General features: G+C 47.1%; 2 protein-coding genes across 2 annotated transcripts in view; both read right to left on the bottom strand.

Moving 5' to 3' along the window:
- Window positions 1–9,567, bottom strand: part of TRPC4AP (transient receptor potential cation channel subfamily C member 4 associated protein) — a 31,677-nt gene extending 22,110 nt beyond the window's left edge. Inside the window, exons 1-2 of the mRNA XM_065031844.1 lie at window positions 9,393–9,567; window positions 69–197 (exon numbers count right to left, since the gene is read on the bottom strand). Of these exons, the coding sequence (XP_064887916.1) occupies window positions 69–197; window positions 9,393–9,527 (264 nt within the window). The 5' untranslated portion in view covers window positions 9,528–9,567. The remainder of the gene's footprint in view (window positions 1–68; window positions 198–9,392) is intronic.
- Window positions 9,568–10,134: 567 nt separating this feature from the next.
- On the bottom strand, window positions 10,135–18,013 carry EDEM2 (ER degradation enhancing alpha-mannosidase like protein 2). Its single transcript, XM_065031845.1, has 11 exons — window positions 17,863–18,013; window positions 17,193–17,303; window positions 17,033–17,072; window positions 16,520–16,625; window positions 15,045–15,170; window positions 14,121–14,332; window positions 12,792–12,933; window positions 12,339–12,463; window positions 11,530–11,674; window positions 11,248–11,369; window positions 10,135–10,778 (listed from the first exon to the last, which is right to left on the bottom strand). Exons 1-11 carry the CDS (start codon window positions 17,973–17,975, stop codon window positions 10,287–10,289), a joined length of 1,734 nt encoding a protein of 577 aa, XP_064887917.1. The 5' UTR covers window positions 17,976–18,013; the 3' UTR covers window positions 10,135–10,286.
- Window positions 18,014–18,898: the final 885 nt, after the last annotated feature.

The raw sequence follows: 18,898 nt of genomic DNA, 5'->3' as shown, positions 1-18,898 counted from the left end.
CAGTAGACCTTACACAAAGCAACACCAAAATAACCCGTAGCTTTCAGGAAGAAGAGTGCAGACAGTACCTTTAAGATGCTTTGGCACTGGGAGAAGTCGCTGTTGGGGTGGCTGTGTTCGTACAGCTTTTGCAGCAGTAAGGGAATCCCATTCCATTTTGCTTGTTTATCTCTTTCTTTTAACAAGGCCTCTGTGATCTGCAACAAAGAATATAACTCCCATGTGTCCAATGCTTCACAATCAGGAAAACACCCTTATCACCTCTCCAAATTATCAGAATATCACAGAAAAATAAGATTATTGTAGAGAGTATCATTACAAAACCCAGTACCTCCTTCGATGAGGCAATTTATCCAGGACTGGTAGCTGCAGAATTTTACAGATGGAAGTATCTTAAGTTTACAAGGCTTAAAGCAGCTGTTATCATTTAGAGTACTGTACTTCCTTCCATATTTTTATATTAATCCAATATTTTAAAATGGGCACACGTTAGTCTCTAAATAATTCCACTGATAGAACTCTACTGACAGGTCACTGAAGGAGGAAATGGGTGCTCGACACTGCCAAAACCTACACTAGACTAAGGCAGACACAACACTAAAGATGGAAAGGCTTAATCACTCATCACATTCAGCCAGTAATGAGTATTTCCTCAGTCAAGTCCCTGAAGTCATTAGTTATCATTGCAATGACCCAAACCACCACGATTTACAAGCCGTTTCCAGAAGAACTTAAAGATCCAGTGAAAATTTCCTCTGTAGTCTTGGGCTGCTCATAATAACTAAATGAGCAGGAGACCGACAGTGGCAATCACCTTCCAGTCAATGCTGACCAAAATTCAACCCCTTTCCTTAAGAACCAACCCTGAAATGGGGACTTATTCTTGTACAGAAAGGTGAGGCAGACAACAATAATTACAGTCAGAAGGATTTCTGGCTGCTTTTACAAATTATTTATGTGCCCTCCAAATAAAATCAGGAAAAAACCCAATCCTCAGGCCAGCAAAACTGCATCTCACTGTGACCTTAATGGATTTTCTCTTACTCTCAGGTCTAAACCTCTAAGCCGCTCTCATTCTGCATAGATCACTTCCCAGACCTTGCTGGGGTTAACTTGCTTTGTCTCCTTCCAGCCTCCATTGTTCATAGTTAACAGCCAGGGAATTTTGCATCTTGTTGTTTCAGCCAACACATCCTTCTCAAATGTAGCGCAGTGTACAGTTCCAAAGAGCCATTCGATTCCCAATTACAAGCAAATTACCCTAATTTCTGACGGAGAATTTAACCCTTTTCTCTGCCTGTTGGACGGCAAACGGGAAGACCAGAAAACTGATACAAGCACATGAAAACTCAAACTGGTGAAATCAGCTGCTATGGGTCCTTCTTTGAAGCTTCTCAGATACTCAGGGCTCCTCTCATAACACAATACCCAAATTTGTGCATAACTAAAAATTTCAAGGCTCTTGAAGTATCAGGTTTTTCTTTCTACAAGGACTGACTGAAGCAGCGTGAGCAAATGTGGCACATAAAACTCCCAAGTTTTACACTTTTCTGGGTTTTCTGACTTCCAAATAAGAGTCAGCAACCATCACTGCTGGAGGACGACACCGAGTTCCTTCCGCAGAGGCCATTCTCACAACAAAGAGCAAGTCGAAATTAGGTCAAACTGGCTTCTCATCACCTGCACTGTGAGTAATGGGTCAGCCCCTCTGAAGTCACAAATTTCCATTTCTCCTTGTAACAGCCAGCACAGAGAGAACAAGAGGAGCTCTACCACTGCCCCATTTCAGGTGTGGGAGGAACACACAGCCCCATGAGAGGTGGGAGGAACAGAGGTAATTGCTGAGTGAAGTGCAAGAACACAGAGCAAAACACCAGGAAACAATCCAAGTCTCTGGCTCCAGCTGATGTGGAAGATACCACAGGCAATGATGACACGCACAGGCTGCAACCTCAGGTTCCAGTAGCACAGAGCAGAATTCAGCATTCAAGTGCGCTCAGAAAAGGCCAAAAGCCCTTAATTGAGATTAAAACCTTGTCCTGGGTTCAATCCCACAGTTGTTAATCGCACGTACGTTTCTTGCTTTGGGGCAGGATCCACCTCCATTCCCAGCTCTGCACTAGCAGGTCTTGCTCTCCCTGTCCCAGGCTCCAGCAGACGGTCACTCGTGCTGATCTGCAGAAAACTTTCAGAACTGAAATTCTGAAAGAATGAGGCAAATGTTTCCTGGCTCTCATCTTCTTTTAATTGCTTTCCATAAAAAAAAAAAAGGTTCATTTCTCTTGATTTAATGCATGTCTTTGGTTTCATTGTAAGCTCTAGCTTGTGGTCCCTCTTCTGTAGCAATGAGGCTGCCCTGGCTCTGGGTATTGCCATTGTGGTGGGGCAGTACTTGCCAGTGCAAAGATTTTTGGATTCTGTGGACGGATTCAAATTCAATTAAATTGTATGAAGCTGTCTTTCTTTACAACCATTTCGGTGAAAAACTGAAACCCATGATGTATGTAATAGCAGTTGGTCAATGGTTTTCATTTATAAGAAAAGCCGCTTTCCTTTGTGCTCTTTTTGGGCAGATGTTATTGAACAGCCATCGCAATCAGCACTGGGTCTTTGGGGGCCGCTTTCCGTCTCCAGCGTTTTTTTTTGTCTCATCCAAGCAGGATAAGCTCAATATCCAACACCGACTTCTCAGAAATGTTCTTCATTCACTGAATCTCTCACATCTTGCATACAAAGCTTGAGAAGTTAAACACTATCCAGCAAGAAGTGGAGGTTGCAGAAGTCCAGCTGGAAATGCTATAAATTAAAAGAAAGGGCCTACATGATGGCTGCAGGAGTTATGAACCATCACATCTTACTGGCATTAAAGACAGACTAAGTACCAATTAGTGGGAAAACAAAAGAACCCATGGCAAGACTTCCCTACCACCCAGGTTCAGTACACCAAACTGGTACAAACACCGCGACGCCACAGAGTCATTTCTCAGAAGTTTGCTGTAACACATCCAAGTTTTGAATCGCAAACCAAGAGAGCCGGGGCCGGCACGTTGTGGCTCTCCAGACGCGGTACGGACCAGCTCCAGCCCGGGCACAGAGCTCCCAAAACGCACCACAGGCCAAATCCATCTGTACGACACCAGTTTTACACCGGCAGTTTACCAAATGCTGTTCACCAGCTCGGTGATCAGATACTGGCCCAGTACCAGCCATCTCCCCTCCTCCAGCTGTGCGTCTCCCCCTCCTCCAGCTGTGCGTCTCCCCTCCTCCAGCTGTGCGTCTCCCCTCCTCCAGCTGCACCGTTGAAGGGCAATCAAAGACTTTCAAGAGGATTTAAATACAGAGTTAAAAATGTGTCATCAAGCCCATCCAAGACTGCAAAGCAGAGCAGACTGAGTGGTTTTCTCTTTAAAGTCTCCCAAAGGCCGGGATTTCCTGGGAGATCACTTACAAGACTGATAACTACCATAGGAGTACTTTCCTACTACAGAGTTTAAATAACTTTTGTGCATAATTTTTCTTGAAAGTATACAAATGGCTGAACAAAGACACTACACTCAAATCTAAATATTTCTTTTAAATTTCTTTCTACTCCTCTTGAGTTATAAATCCCTTTTAAACGCTCCAGCATCCATCAACATAATGGTCAATAAAAAATTATGAATACCTAAATCTTCACCAAGTTACCTTGTTATGTGTTAATATTTACCTAAATACATCCCTTGATGAGCGCTGTTCCCCTTTTCCTTCTTCCCCTCTACTCTGCTGTAGGATTTGCTACCCATGTTCCTACCCATGACTACTTTTCCCCAGGCACAGCCTCTCCAACAGAAGCAGCTTATCCACCCTCTGCTTGAGGAAGGAATTGTCCCTGAGGGTGGTGAGAGCCTGGCCCGGGTTGGCCAGAGAGGTGGTAGATGAACCATCCCTGGAGACATCCCAGGCCAGGCTGGACGGGGCTCTGAGCACCCTGAGCTGGTGAAGATGTCCCTGCTCATGGCAGGGGGGGCACTGGGGGAGCTGGGAAGGTCCCTTCAACCCAAACTGTTCCGTGGTTCTATGCTTTGTGCCCCTGCACACGGTCAAAAGCGCGTTACAAACCTTGCTCAAACACTCATTACTGGCCTCAGATCTCTCGTAGTTACAATTGCTTCAAAATCCCTTCCAGTGAGGATTTCTTTTTCCACTTGTGTTTCTGCATTGAGACAATTTTCACTGCCCTACAAAATAAACCTCTGATTTTCCCAACCTTGTCTCCACCACGTTTCTAAGCTGTGGTTGGTGACACATCTCCGTGTCTTCCCGTAGTTGCTGACAAACTGAAGGCCCAAGAACACGACAGTAGTAAAATACCATGAGGTACCCCTCCCCTTTGCTCTCCAGAGTAGGGGTTACACTTTTCTAATAAGATTGGGCCTTTATTTCACATTTTACCCTTCAAACATTTTGCTGTTTTGCTCAACACTCACCACAGGGGGGTGTTTTAAAAGCGTCTTCTGTGTTCTTTCAAAAAGCAAAACCAGTGACTCAGGTGCCCAAGCATCCTTCACAGCACTAAAGAATTCATGCTGCGATGGACTTTACAGCTATGACGCACCAGCTGTAATTCTTCTTGATTCAATTTTTTGTTGCAATCATGCGTGAAGCAAAGATTGGAAGCCCTTTGAAAATAAGCCGAATTGCCATTCCCAGCATTTTCCATTGCCACTTTTGAAGTATATATTCGAACGCTCTGAAAGTTTAAGAAGAAAAAGAGGCACAAGATTATGGAACTAAACGAGCAGATGCAAGCACATTGTCTCTATATATTTTTCACTAAAATCAAAGCCTTTCCATGTCCTTTCCTTCAAACCTTTCATGCCGTACCTTTGGAAAACAGGAAACTAATATTTGTGCAATTAAATATTTCGTTTTTCCCCTGAACAGTAATAACTTAGGAAGTCATCTTTGACAGACTGCCAGGAGAGTGATTATTCAGTATTCTGGGGAGTGTCCCGTCATCCCAGCTCTTCACCATATTTTCCTTTTCGGTGGCTAATGAACACACACCAGCCTGGCTAAGCTGCCTCTGTCCTCACCCAACTTTTCACAATAAAGCCCACAAGCAAGGTGAACGACCCCCGCTGCCCCAGGTTTGCACTTGAGCACAACGGCTCGCTGCAGAAACACAACTCGTGGCCTGTATGGTGATGCTGGAAAGCGTTTCAAGGAAGACGTTGTGAACTTGGCCAGTCCCCAGCTGGGTCTTTCACACGTACCTCTGATCAAGAACACGTCAGAGCACCCGTTTCCAGCCTCTCGCCTCACTTCAATTCTTTGTAGTGCAGATCAAGTTCCCCATAACTTGTGTTTCTCCGTACCTAGTCCTTTCTCCTGCCGACTCAAAAGCACAGCCCAGGGACAGGGGTCCTAGGACAAAAACTTCTAGGCAGGTCTAACCATCTCCACAAGTCCCAAACTACCGCTCTACTCACCGCCACTGCAAGTCTACCAAGACAAAGAATAGGTCTCGCAAATCTCAAAACCCCACAGCATTTCCAAGAGCAGAACAACCCCAACACAGATCTTAAACACCAGCAGCTCTTTAAAGCCACTACAGAATCTACCAGATAGTAATAATAGTTATTACTGATCTTAGCCTCAGAAAAAAATAACTAATACCTAAATTTACATTAACTTCTCAGCCATTACTTCTTCCTTGGAACTGCCTAGGATTTTTCTTTTATTCATTTTGAAAGAAAGCAAAATCTGTAGGGATATCTAGGAAAATGCAGATGGGCCAGGAATATCAGATCTACAGCAGTTCTCTTTCTACTTCAGTCACGCAAAATAAGACTTGAGTCTAACACCATCACTTTCGAGCATTTCTAGTGTGTAACGGAGCTCTGGCCCCTGTTACATAAAAAACACGTCCAGGCTTTCCAGCAGTCGCTCGCTGTCCTCTGCTGAAGAGGTATAAGCCTGCTAAGACCTATACAATTAGAGCTACTAAAGTGGATTATATTCATGTGATTTTTTTTTTCTTTTTTTGGTGGTGTTGTTGTAAGGAGGAAACAAAACTGATTAGAAAACAAAACATTTTCTCAGAGTTAGGAAACTACTACAAATTCCTGATAATCTGTAATGGTAGGAGCTAGAAACGTGGACGTCTGAAGCAGATAACGTTAAGGGAAGCGTCTATTCCTAGGGAGAGCAGATCAGGAAATACAGCTGGAAAAATGGACTATGTTTCTGCCGTTCTGATGGTTTCAGCCAAGCCTTGGCAATCCTGTGATAGCGTGACCAGCACTGACGATCTGCTCCTGGGACGGCACCAGGAGCACGCTCATTCGCCAACAAATCACTGCTTAGTCCATTATTATACTGTTCTGTCTGCAAGGATTCACACAGCTGCACCTAAATATCTTTGGTTTCATGTTATGCACATGCTTTTCACAGTTGGTTAGCAGCAGATGAAGCGCATGCCCTCTTGCTAAGGGGATTTGAGCTTAATCAGCTGAGCCAAAATGTTCCTTTGCCTTCAAGGAACCACAGCACAAACCCCGTCAACTTTTCTTTCCAGTGCCTGTGCGCACAGTCACTGTGCAAGCAATATTCTTCCTCATTAGAAAAATGTGTGTCACTTCTGGGAAGCTGTTGCTGTTCACCAACATCTGAAAAGCCCCTTTCACTCGCTCCGTGCTCAGTATTAGGGCAAACCCTGATGAAGGTTACGCCATCTGATGCCAATGGTTGATGCATTCGGGGCAGCAGCTGGTGGAACCAATACAGCTAAAATGGATATATCAACAGATAATGGCGACATCTACGGAAATGTTTGATCCACCAATGCTCTTAGTATTGATAATAAACCAAAGAGACCATCTAGCAAGAAAGCTCTGGATCCTGGTTGGCGAGAACAGCAAGAACACACAAGGATCCAGATTTCAGAGCCATAGTTGGCCTAAAAACTGTCAGATATTCAAGTGGCTGTTGCCGTCAAAAATACTTCCATGTTCTTGTAAGATCAGACTGATGAACTTTCAGATGCAGGCCTGTCTACAATGATCCTTATCAATTCAAAGATAAGCCTCTGCTTTCCTCATACAAAAATGGACCTTGAGATCACCTAAAAATAGCATGCAAAGCTTTATTTAAGAATAAATGCCACTGCTGCCCACTGCCTGCCGGAGATCAGATGCTGAAATACAGTGACAGCACTGTGGGAAAGCACTACTGAGACGGCAGACACCACAGCAAGGAACGCCGCTTCCCAATCTCTCCGAATTAAGATCCTGAAAAGGATTTGTTTTTCTCACGGGATAGCAGCAGCGCAGTCCATGCAGCGTATGACCCAAAACTTCATTGAAAAGAATGGGAAGAAACAGCTCGAAGGACGTTTTCCCAACTTGTTCTTCTAGACCTCAAGACAGCAGCTTGGAAATCTGATCTGTTCTCAGGAGTTGAGAAACCTAAGCAAGAGCTCCCACACTGCCACTGAGAATCAACGGCACGAACACTGCAAACGTTAAAAAGCAGAACTTAAAAACGCACCCAAAACTCCTTTAAAAGCTACATCAAAGGGGTTTATATTTAGATCACCTACAAATAAAAACTGCTTCGAGGTAAAGCAGAGAGACATGTAATTTACAAAGTTCAGAATCATTCAGGGAGTTGATTTTCCCCCTCCTTAGCCTACATGATTTTAAAATGTATTCCTACAGCATTTATGAAGCACTGGAAGCTCAAGGCGTCCAAGCTTTAAGACTTTCAGGGCAAAACAAACAAAACGGCAGCAACAACAAACACCGCAGACTTGGGCATTATGAGAAGGACACAACTAGCAGAAGTCTCCTCAGTTACTGTAAAAGCCTCGGTCATCTGCTTCAACAGTTATTTCCAGCAATTCACAGAAGGCCCAAATTAAAACGCTGCACCACCGCATTTTGCAAGCAAACCAAAACCCGAATCACTTCGGTGCACAACGTTGTTACAGGTTTACGTGACTTAAATCACCATCATGGTTGGGGAGCGAGCAAACAAGGGTGTACAGGTAAGTCAGTGGGGCCACATGCTGCTGTGCCTCCACGCGGTATGAAACACACTCCAACAACAACTTCCTTCAAAAGTGACAATTTCACATTTAAATTCATATAAATTATTTGCTTTTTCTTAAGTATTAACCAAACTAGTATCTGAGCAAACAGTACAATAAGGACAAAACAGCGTTAAACAACACCTCCTGCTCTTTTACCTATCTCAGCTACCAAATGGGGCATGGACACCCATGATGAACAATTCTTCTCTTAGTAATTGCTCAAAATCCTTGTTATTCAAGGAAAATACTGACATTTGCACTAGTAAAAGCCACCCAGAGAAATCCCATTTTTTTATTTAATTTCAACTCTTTTAAGACACTTCAGCTCAATAAATCACCACTTGATCTCAAGTTCTTTATCCCACCCACCCGTTTCCAAGTCTTTACACCATTTCACACCTTATCTGTGGAATAAATTCCAGTTATTCTTCTTCACAAAAATAAACTAATAGTCCATTATCAATGATCAGCTGCTTTAAAAAGCCAACATAAGCACAGGATAGACACAAGTTTACCAGTTCATTTCATTTCTCAGTATTTCCCAGCATCATCAACTAGAAAAGATGACAAATTTGAAACAGACCTGAAACAGTTTCATGGAAAAGCACCAGCATAAAACCCACTTAATTTCAGAGTGAAAAGGTCTCCTGAGCTATCACAAGGTTGCATTTGCCCATCAAATGTGCTTAAATTTCGATGCTGCATTGTTACGGCTCCAGGCAGAGCTTCCTTTCTTTGCAGGAGAAAGCCACGGCACCCATTAGCAACCAAAGCAAGAGGAGGGCGGCTCTTCTCCAGCACTGCAAACGCCTGTCCTGCTCCACAGCCTTCCCACGGGGAGGATGGGAAAGGGAAAAAAGGCACACGAAGGCACAGTCGCGTCCTTCCTTCCCACACCCCAGCAAAGCGGGGCTGGCAAAGGACGGGGAGCCCCCGAGCCCCCAAAACCGGAGGAGGCGGCTCTGCCAGCCCCGTCCCCCGAGTAGAGCTGGCCGCGGGCCCTGCCAGGCTCGGAGCTCCAGGAGCGGCCGGACACCCCGAACTGGTGCTCGGCCCCGCCGGGGGAGCCGCCAAAGCCCCGCTCTCAACCTCCGCCGGAGCGGGGCCTGGCGGGCCGGCCTTGCAGGCCCTGCCCGAGCCCGGGCGCAGGAGGGGCGGCGGTTCGGGCCCACCGCCGGCTCCCCAGCTCACGGCCCCACGGGAGCCCCCAGCAACGCGCCCCCCATTCCCAGCGAGCCCCCGCCGCGCTCCGGCCGCCCCCCGTGCCTCAGGTACCGCCAGAGCGGCCTCCCCCCCGCCACAGGGCCGCGGCCCGTACCTGCGCCCCCCGCGTCAGCCCGCAGCCGCTGAGCTGCCCGTGCCGGAGCTGCGCCAGGATGTTGGTGGGCACCGTGCGGGCTCCTCGCCGGCCGCCCCCGCCGGGCCCGGCTCCCCCCGCCGCCGCCGCCGCCATGGCCGCCGCTGTGCTCGGCGGAGACAAACAGGAAGCGCCCCCTCCCCCCGCCGCTTTGTACGGAGCGGCGCGAGGGCCGCCCCGCAGCGCCCCCGCCCGGGCTCCGCGCGCACCGCGCCGTTACCGGCCCCGCGGGGGCCGCTGGGAAATGTAGTCCGGACGGGTGGCGCCGCTCACGCGCAGAGGTGCCCCGGGGCGTGCGGGGTTATCGGCATCAGTGCTGGTAACAGCACACGTGGGAGGTTCCTGCTACGCAACCGAGCACTGAGGATTAGGAGACAGGCGGTGTAATAGTAGAAGCAGCATTGTGAACGCTGTTACCTTTCCCTAGACCGAGCTAGCTAGAGGTATGTTCATCCTGGAAAGTTTTCCTTCCAGAGAGGGAAGGTAACAATCACAGCAGCTCAGAGGGTCAAGGATGGGAAGGGACCTCGAAGGCTGTGGACTCTGCCCAAGCCTGTAAAGCTTCAAAACAAAGTCACAACAAAATAACCATGGTACTTCTAACCAGTAGCACTTTTCTTTCTAGCACCTGTTTGCTATTCAGAGAACCAATCACTTTTAGATTCACAACCTTACAGCATTAACAGCTGATACCTGAATCACATTTTATGAACCGGCAGTAGCAGAATTTAATGGGAAGCTGTTTCAGTTCGTAATACAGTTCACATTGTGAGGTACAACTTCTTCCATTATGAAACTATAAAAATACATTCCCAGAGTCTGAATCAATAATTTAAACTGATAATGAAAATAGAATCAGGTGTTATCTAGGAAGACCTGTCCCAGTACTGCAAGTTTAGAGTTAAAAGATTGACTGGGGCAACTCAGGAGGGAGTGTGAGCTTTTCTTAGAGCTTCTCTTCTCTCCACCTTTCTCTGAAGAAGCATCTCGAGGGTCTGTTGCACTTTCCTCTTCATCATGCTCGGAAGCTCTTTTTAAAGTGAATTTCTTGTTTTTCTTCAGCGAGTAGAATTCCCGCATCAAGTCTTCTACCTCCCACTGCTCTTCCTTCCGCTTCCTACAGCAATGCAGCGCAGCAGGGTCTATAGGATGAGCTTCGGTGTTAAAGACGTATCCTCCAGCATTCAAGACACATTCCCCATATGGTGTGATCACCACATCAAAGACTGATCCATCATTGTGAATGAAGTTGTCTGGGTCAAACAGCAGATACAAGTATTTTACTGTTTCAGCCAAAAAGAAGGATTCCATGCGATTATCCAGCCTGTGATCTCTCAAGTCTTTGATCTACAAGAGAAGAAATACAGTGGGTTACAGATACATCAAATTCAGTAAGTTAGGAACTTAGGGGGGAAAGTAAAACCAGCTTGCAGTTGATTTCAGGTAAACAGTGGAAAAGCAGAATCACACAAGCGGCAGAGAACCGGCACCTGAGCCTTTCTGCTGAGCTGAACTACCAAGTAGCTGCCAAGATACAGAAGGCAGGAAAAGCTTTTGATGCTTTCCCATGTTTTGGGCTCTGGTGCAACAGCCAGTGCTGGAATTTGTCCCGCTGCTCAGGCTGTGAGGGAAGTTACCACCAGAAATGTGACCAGCAGTTACAAGATCAGCTTCACAGAGAAGCAGCAGGGGCTCGTTTGAAACAAAAGTCATTGAGTCACTTGACTCAATGGCAAAAGATCAATCAAGGAAACACTTTCTAACACCTGACTTTCAGCAGCCATTTAGCTGATGTAACCATTGATTTAGCACTTACAGTTGCAAATCCACAGTCCACCTTGCTGATTTTCTCTATTGACTCCACTGCGTCTCTGCCCAGTTCTAAGAGCGTGGGATCTCTTGTGGCACGGTACAGATACATCGCACTCTCGATGAGCTCTGCAGAAAAGCCCCAAACATTTGAGTGCATAAAAGTTACCAAACCGTGTACACAGGGAACAGAAGAATATATTTTGGAGGGCAAGCATTGCCAACATCTGATCTTCCCACCAGAGCAAAAGCAGGAGTCTGTGTTTCTTTCTAGTTCATTTCTGCTCACCTGGCCTGAGCGGATATCCTTCTCTCTTGTCCACCGTATAGCCCTGGGGAATGTTGTAGAACTCAGGCAGCCCACCAAACTGCTTCCAGACAGTGTAATAGTTGAGGAAAGTTCGCATGGCATTATCTACATCCCCAATTAGGCTCTGAGAGAGAGAAAACAATTAGCAAAGCAACATCTGGGTGAAGAAGAAACAACACAACTAATGCAGTAAAACTCCTATAGTCAAAACAAGACAGAAATGGGTTGTTCAGCAGGTCTGGACAGTGTAAGTAATATTTAGGCACGATGCCTTAAAAAAAGGTAGGACTAAGGAGAGAGGTGCTGCTTTTCCACTGGATCACATTCCGCACACCTAAATAATACGAAATCTCTTTGATTTTAAGTTAATGGAAGTTTGGGTTTCTTCAGGCAACATTTCTTTTAGTCAATCACAGCATCCAGTCTCTTTCAGTGCAGGTAACAAAGCCTCAGACCAAACGTATGGCAAAGCCCTCAACGGGAAAGGATTCACACAAATAAAGCATTTATAAGGCGGTGGAAAAAGAGGTGTGATTTTCTGTTACCTTAGGTTCCCATCTGGATTATGAGACCACTTTGCTACAATAAACTGCCCTCCCATCATGCTCACTAGGAGACTTTTTTTTTTAAATAGACCATAGGAAAAGTCAACATCTGCTCTTCTACAGGCTCAGACTACTGTAGATTTCACCAGAGATCAAAACAACCTTTTCGACCAGCAGAGATGAGGGTTATACCCGAGACGGACAAACAAAATCACCGTATGCTACTGGTGTGCCAGCTCTTACCTGTAGGCCTGGCCAGTAAGCCTCCAGGGACTGAAAAACAGGCATGGACACTGTTCCTTTGTACATCTGAACCCAGAGGTACCAGTCATCAAACTTTGTGTAATTTTTGATAGCTTTGTCATATTCTATAAAGAAACATAGACGGGTAGGTAATTCAACAACAAAATTACATATATATATATATATATATATATATATATATATATACATACTTTTTTAAGACGGAAAGAAGCCCCCCTTTTCACGAGAGCCATGCCAAATAAATGACTTCTCAGGATGCTCACTTTGGTAACTTAGTTATCACAGATTGTTCAAAGGTCTTACAACAAAGGCTTCGGGAACAGTCTTGAAGTTACCCTATTAGATTCTTCATCTTCTTCCACGGTCCCACGTGCAAAGTTTTCAGAGCTAAGGAGGAATTCCTGGGAACCTTCACACAGAAAAACTGCTCACCGAGGAACATGGCCATCAGCTCCTTGTCCTGCAGGAGAATGGCTCCTTTCACAAGGTACTCGAAGTAGGAGTCCACCCCGGCCCCAATGCCAGCGTCTTGGGCCACCCACTTGGCAGTGACCACATCGATGTGGTTACCAACCTGGTAGAGGCGAGGGAGGAGGAAAGAGGGAGTTAAAGGGGATATAAAGCTTACCTACTAAAGAATAATTTAAAAAATCCCCACAAAACCACCACACAAGAAAGCCTTGATCTTTTTCAGACTGTTCATTTCACAAGATTCATATTGTCCATTCCAATAAGCATCTTCACCTTTACAAGACACATTCATCAGCAGAGAAGCACAAACTATAGAAAATATAACTTTGGAAATTTATACTTCTAATATAAATGCTGCACTGGCCAAAAAAAGAAAATAAATACCATTATGCTACTGTAAAAAACCCAACAGTTTCAACATGATGTGTCTGGTCCTAATTCCCATCTAACAAAGGAGAAGAGAAAGGTGAAGAGGTGCAGATACAGAGATAGAGGCCGGGGATGTCAACGGCATGAGAGCTGCTGTGCTAATATTTAAACACATCCTTCAAACTTGGGACTCTTTAGCCTAGAAACAGACCCAGCTGATGGAGGACAAGAGACACAATTATGACTTGCTTAGAAAGGATGAAAAAAAATACAATATTAAATTTCTTCCTTGAACAAGGATTAGGGATATAAACCAAGAATAAACAGATCCTAAAGCAAACAACAGGTAACATTTCTTTGTACAGCTTATGAATAAATCTGTTCTACTTTACACATGCAACACTAGGAGTTCACACAGGTTCGAAAAGCAGCTGTGGAAATTAAATGAAGACTGACCAGGAGATAGTGAACACAGACATAACACTTCCAGCTCTGGATATTCCTAAAATATCAAAGCTGTCAAGCCTGGTAATATCTTGTTGCACTTGACATGCTCATATTCTCTTCCATGCTCTTACTCTGTTGTGGAAGCTCTCAAGGCATTAGACAGACCTGTTATTTAATCTGTTGCAGCCGCTGTTACAAAACTGCAATGCCCAGTAGAAGGCATTTGTCTCCCAACCACATCTGTTATGGAACACAACAATGGCGTGATGGTGGGTGGCACCACTAACGCAGAGATGTGGATGCTGCAGGTGTTCAGGAACAACGTCCAACACGCGACTTCATCCCAGTTATTAGCACTGTGGTTAATTCTCTCGTGCTATCTCCTCTCTGTCTGTGCTTTTTTATGCTTAGAATTGGATCCACAAAGCCATACAAAGAGCAGGCCAGCAAATTCAAAGTCCAGCCCTCACTCACCAGCCCAATATCTGAGCGATTTTTCCACAGTGCCTTTAAAGCCTTCCTGGCAACATCCTCGAACACTGGGTCACCAGTAAGGTGGCTTAAAGTGGCAAATTCCACTATAAATGTACCAATTCCAGCAGTACAGGTAACTGGGGTCTCCCCGGGGTTTACTCCATGCAGCAGGTTCACTGTTCCATATGGCATCCCAGTTGGGGTCTGAAAAGCTGAAACAAATGGTTTTGGTTCACATGAAAGTGTTCACTGTCACATCTGACAGTGTTAAGCAGACATGTCACATTCCTCTGCACAACAGCAAGAAACAAGACTAAAGCGATGGCAGTAACTGCAAAGAACAAAATGGGGAGCAGCGTGTGATCCTGAGAGGGGTAGAGGGGACACCCCAAGCTACTGCAGATCTTTCCCACCTTGTCCAGAGCAGCAGACTGCATCCTTACTTTTTTTTCCAGCACAAGCAGGGTTGTCAAAATCAAACTGCACACACTCATCAGCAATAAGTTCCAACACCAACCTTGGGATTGCTCGGTGGCAGCCCAGGGTGCATCCCGCACATAGGGACAGTGCCAAGCTGTCAGGACACACAGCCCAGCAGCAGCCCACTCTGCAGTAGATAAGGCTGCAAATTCTTGTCTTTACAAGCTGCGGCTTCACAGCCTTTATTTATTATTTATATTAAATGCATTTCCCCTCAACAAGCAACAAACAAAGTGATGTGTTAAATGCATACAACACTTGGCACACATACATCCAACTGGTATAATTAACTGCACAACGTTTTCCCCACAAGCGAAACTTGCTTTGAGCTCAGAGAACTTGAGACTGTTTACGACTTTACACACCCAGCAGTGCCACCTGCAGCAAACACACCAGTGACCTCCAGAACTACAGCCCAGCCACACAAACCAGCCGAGTTCTCACCGGGCAGGAGTTTGCGAGCTGCTTCCTCCGCCATCCTGAGGAGAGGCCCGGAGCACGGCCAGCCCGCTTCCACCTCCACACCAGCCTTCTTGGAGAGCAGGTGAGCAGACAGGAGACCTCCCACCACTGCAGGGTAGACAGCAAGAATCCCATTAAAGAACATGAGGGAGGAACAAAACCCGATACCAGTGGCATTTATCATGATGCAGAGAGAGTTTTTATGGGGAAGAAAAGTGAGATGGCTCATCCTTAACAGCTGAATTCAATATGCTACAAAAGAAGAGTGATTTGTTTCTTCCTGTCTGTTTGCGATGGGCAGCAGATATATATCTTTCATTATTTTAGAAGCATCAGATCCTACTTGCCCTACTATACCGGCACTGCCTTGCAGAGAATAAGAGAGCTACCAGTATAACAAACAGGAACCTCTGTAAGAGGAACCACAGACAACCAGGTTGGAAGGGACAACACGGATCATCTGGTCCAACCTTTCTTGGCATAAGCCCAGTCCAGACAAGCTGACCCAGCACCCTGTCCAGCTGAATCTTAAAAGTGTCCAATGTCAGAGAATCCACCACTTCCCTGGGGAGATTATTCCAATGGCTGATTGTTCTCATCAGGAAAAATTTCCCTCTTGTCTCCCATCAGAATCTCCCCAGGGGTAACTTGCATCCACCGCCCCACATATTTTCCATGGGACTCCTTGTAAAAAGGAAGTCTCCATCTTCTCTGTTGCTACCCTTTAAATAGTAGAATTGTTTCACCTCTTCCAGACAGCTTAATTCTATGTTTGCATAAAGTAATACAGTGTACATTCTTAAATTCCTTGGAGAGAAATGTCCAGGCCAGAGTGAAGCACTTCAGTGTGACTGACAGAGGCAGGGAGCTCTCAGCCCTTTTTGCGGGCTTGGCTACTGTCACATAACGAGGACAAACACAGAAATTACACTTCTGCAAAAATTGCATCAGCAATATTTGATAGGAGAAACAAAAAAACCATAACTAACAGTTTTGTCCCCTGCCAGTGCCTTTTAGTTGGATGGCACTAAAGCAGTTAGGTGTTCACCCAGGTAAAAGACTCCAAAAGCCTTTGTGATTTTTAATAAAAAAGACAAGTTCAACATTACAACGCTAAAGGAAGAACTTAATAATCTCTATTCCAAAACAGTTTGTAAAAAAAGGTTGTATACAATTTATACTGTTTCAGCAGAAAAGATGTTTATCCCAAAGCTGAAAACCTGGCAACAAAATGCTGAAGCTGCCACGTTGACGTCCGTTTGTTTGAGGCAGGAAGCAGAAAGGTGATGTGCAAAGACGAAAAGGAAGTACACTTGTGATTTTTCTGTGTGTTTATGTGTCCTGCTACAGTGGATTACTAATTCACTCTGACCACTCTGTCGTGTCTGTGTACAGTTAAGAGACTGGTAAAAGAAGGAAAAATCCAACACAAACACCAGGGAAAAAACCCACCTCACCTCGAATGTTAGTTTCAAAGACAGATGCATTGACATCAATATCAAAATCCACCCCTTCCTGCAGCACATTGACAACTCGCTGGAACTCAGAAACATTTCCCAAAATCTGCAGAGGGAGCAGGACAAAAGTGAACCAGGCTTAGACTTCATGGGAAAACAAAGGTGTTGTTCAATGTTCAGGGCTAATTCTAGTTTTGTTTTATTATTTTGTGAAGCCATTAATTACAAACAATAGCAAAAGAGTGATTGACAGTTTCACCTGTTTTCAAAACATTTCTTTCCACCCACTTTAGGTTTTTATTTCGGAGTTAGGCGGCGCCAGGAGCGGGGAGCTCTGGCCACCTGCTGCCCTGGGCGGGAGCAAAGTGAAATGCAAAAACTCCTTGGTCAATCAATAACAGACTTTCTGTCACTACTGAGTAAAAAGCAGGTGTGAAGGAGGTTGACAGCAGTTTTGAGCGGGCTGAAGGCCACGTTGTAGCCATGGGCACTCCCGGGGCAGCTTGTACTCACCAGCAGTGTGTCCAGGGCGTCAATCAGTGTGAGGGAGAAGCTGTGCGGGGAGAGAAGCGCGGTGAGCCCGGTGGAGGTGGGGGCTCCCGGCAGCGGAGGCGCCTCGGGCCGGGCCCCGTGGGGTTAGGGGGCAATTTCCCATCCCGGGGACGGCCCCTACCTGCCCCAGGTGTCCTGCCCGTCACACGTCAGGGGCCGCAGCTCATCGTAGGGGAAGGCACTCTCCAGGTAGTGCTCATAGGCATGGTAGAACATGGCACGTACCCGCTCCCTGAATCATGGAATCGTTTTGGTTGGAAGAGACCCTCAAGACCATCATATCCAACGATTAACGCAACACTAGCACTAACCCATGTCCCTGAGAACCTCATCTAAATGTCTTTTAAATCCCTCCAGGGATGGTGACTCCAGCACTGCCCTGGGCAGCCTGTTCCAATGCCCCACAGCCCTTTGGGGAAGAAATTGTTCCCCACATCCAACCTCAACCTCCCCTGGCGCAACTTGAGGCCGTTTCCTCTGCTCCTGGCGTTTGTTCCTGGGGAGCAGAGCCCGACCCCCCTGGCTCCAAGCTCCTTTCAGGCAGTTCAGAGATCAGAAGGTCTCCCCTCAGCTCCTGTTCTCCAGCTGAATCCCCAGGACCCTCAGCCGCTCCCATCACACTTGTGCTCCAGCCCCTCACCAGCTCCGTTCCCTTCTCTCAACTCGCTCCAGCACCTCAAGGGCTTTCTTGGTGTGAGGGGCCCAAAACTGACCCCAGGATTCGAGGTGCGGCCTCAGCAGTGACCAGCACAAGGGGAGACACAAGCACACCCGCTCAGCCCCGCTCTCACCGGTAGGAAGCGACGTCCAGCCCCCATGCAGCCGCGCCGGTGCCCGCCGGCGGGTCCGGGAGCCGCAGCGCCCACAGGCAGAGCAGAGACCCCAGAGAGCGCAAGGCGGCCATGGCCGCGCCCGCCGCCCTCAGCGGCACCCGCCCCGCCCCCGCCGCCAGCCAATAGGAGCGGCCGCGGTGCGCAGCGCATGCGCAGACTGCCGGAGCCGCCGGCCCGCTCTCGGGGATCGCGGGGTGGGAATGAGCCGCGTGGGTGGGAGGGGAGGTGATCGTGGAGCTGGTGGCACTGGAGGTGACCTGAAAATAAATGTAACAAGCACTGTGACTTCTTTATAGTCATGAGATGCTCCCAACAATGGTGCTGGCCGACTGGGGAGGTACATATGCGACGAGGAGCTGGTTCCTGGTCGGTTCCTGTGCAATTCTACAGCTACTCAAAAGGAGGTTGGAGCATGGAGGGTATTGGGCTCTGCTCCCGAGTAACAAGTGATAGGAAATGGCCTCAAGTTGCGCCACGGGATGTTGAGGTTGGATCTTGAGAACAATTTCTTCCCCAAAGGGCTGTCAGGCATTGGAACAGGCTGCCCAGCCCAGCTCAGCCGCCCTCGGGGTGGGCAGGGCCTGCGTTCACCCCCTCCCACCGCACAAAGAACGCAGGCACAGGCGCTGCAAAGCCGACACTCAACTGGTTTAATGAATGAAGCAACAAAGCAGCATCTGAGAGGGAAGGCTGGAGAGGATGGGTGGGTGCGGGTCTCTGCCTCCGCATATCCTGTGGGTGTGGGTGCCACGGGGATGGTGCTGCAGCGCTGGGTTACGAGTGGCCGTACTGGCGCCTCTTTCCATGTCCATCTGCCTCTGCACAAAAACCAGCAGCTGCCCAGTGACATTGACAGAGTGTCCAGGTCCTTCTGGGCCAAATTCTTCAGGCGCCGCTGCTGAGGCGGCTGCTGGGGTGTGATGGGCACCGAGTCCTCCTGCTCCTGAGCGCGGTGGGTGCAGCTGTGAGGCCCCAGGGTCCGAGGGATGGTGGG

This window comes from Columba livia, chromosome 16, assembly GCF_036013475.1.
Source record: "Columba livia isolate bColLiv1 breed racing homer chromosome 16, bColLiv1.pat.W.v2, whole genome shotgun sequence".
In the NCBI taxonomy this organism is placed as follows: Eukaryota; Metazoa; Chordata; class Aves; order Columbiformes; family Columbidae; genus Columba; species Columba livia.
This window is presented reverse-complemented; position numbering and strand designations above follow the sequence as displayed.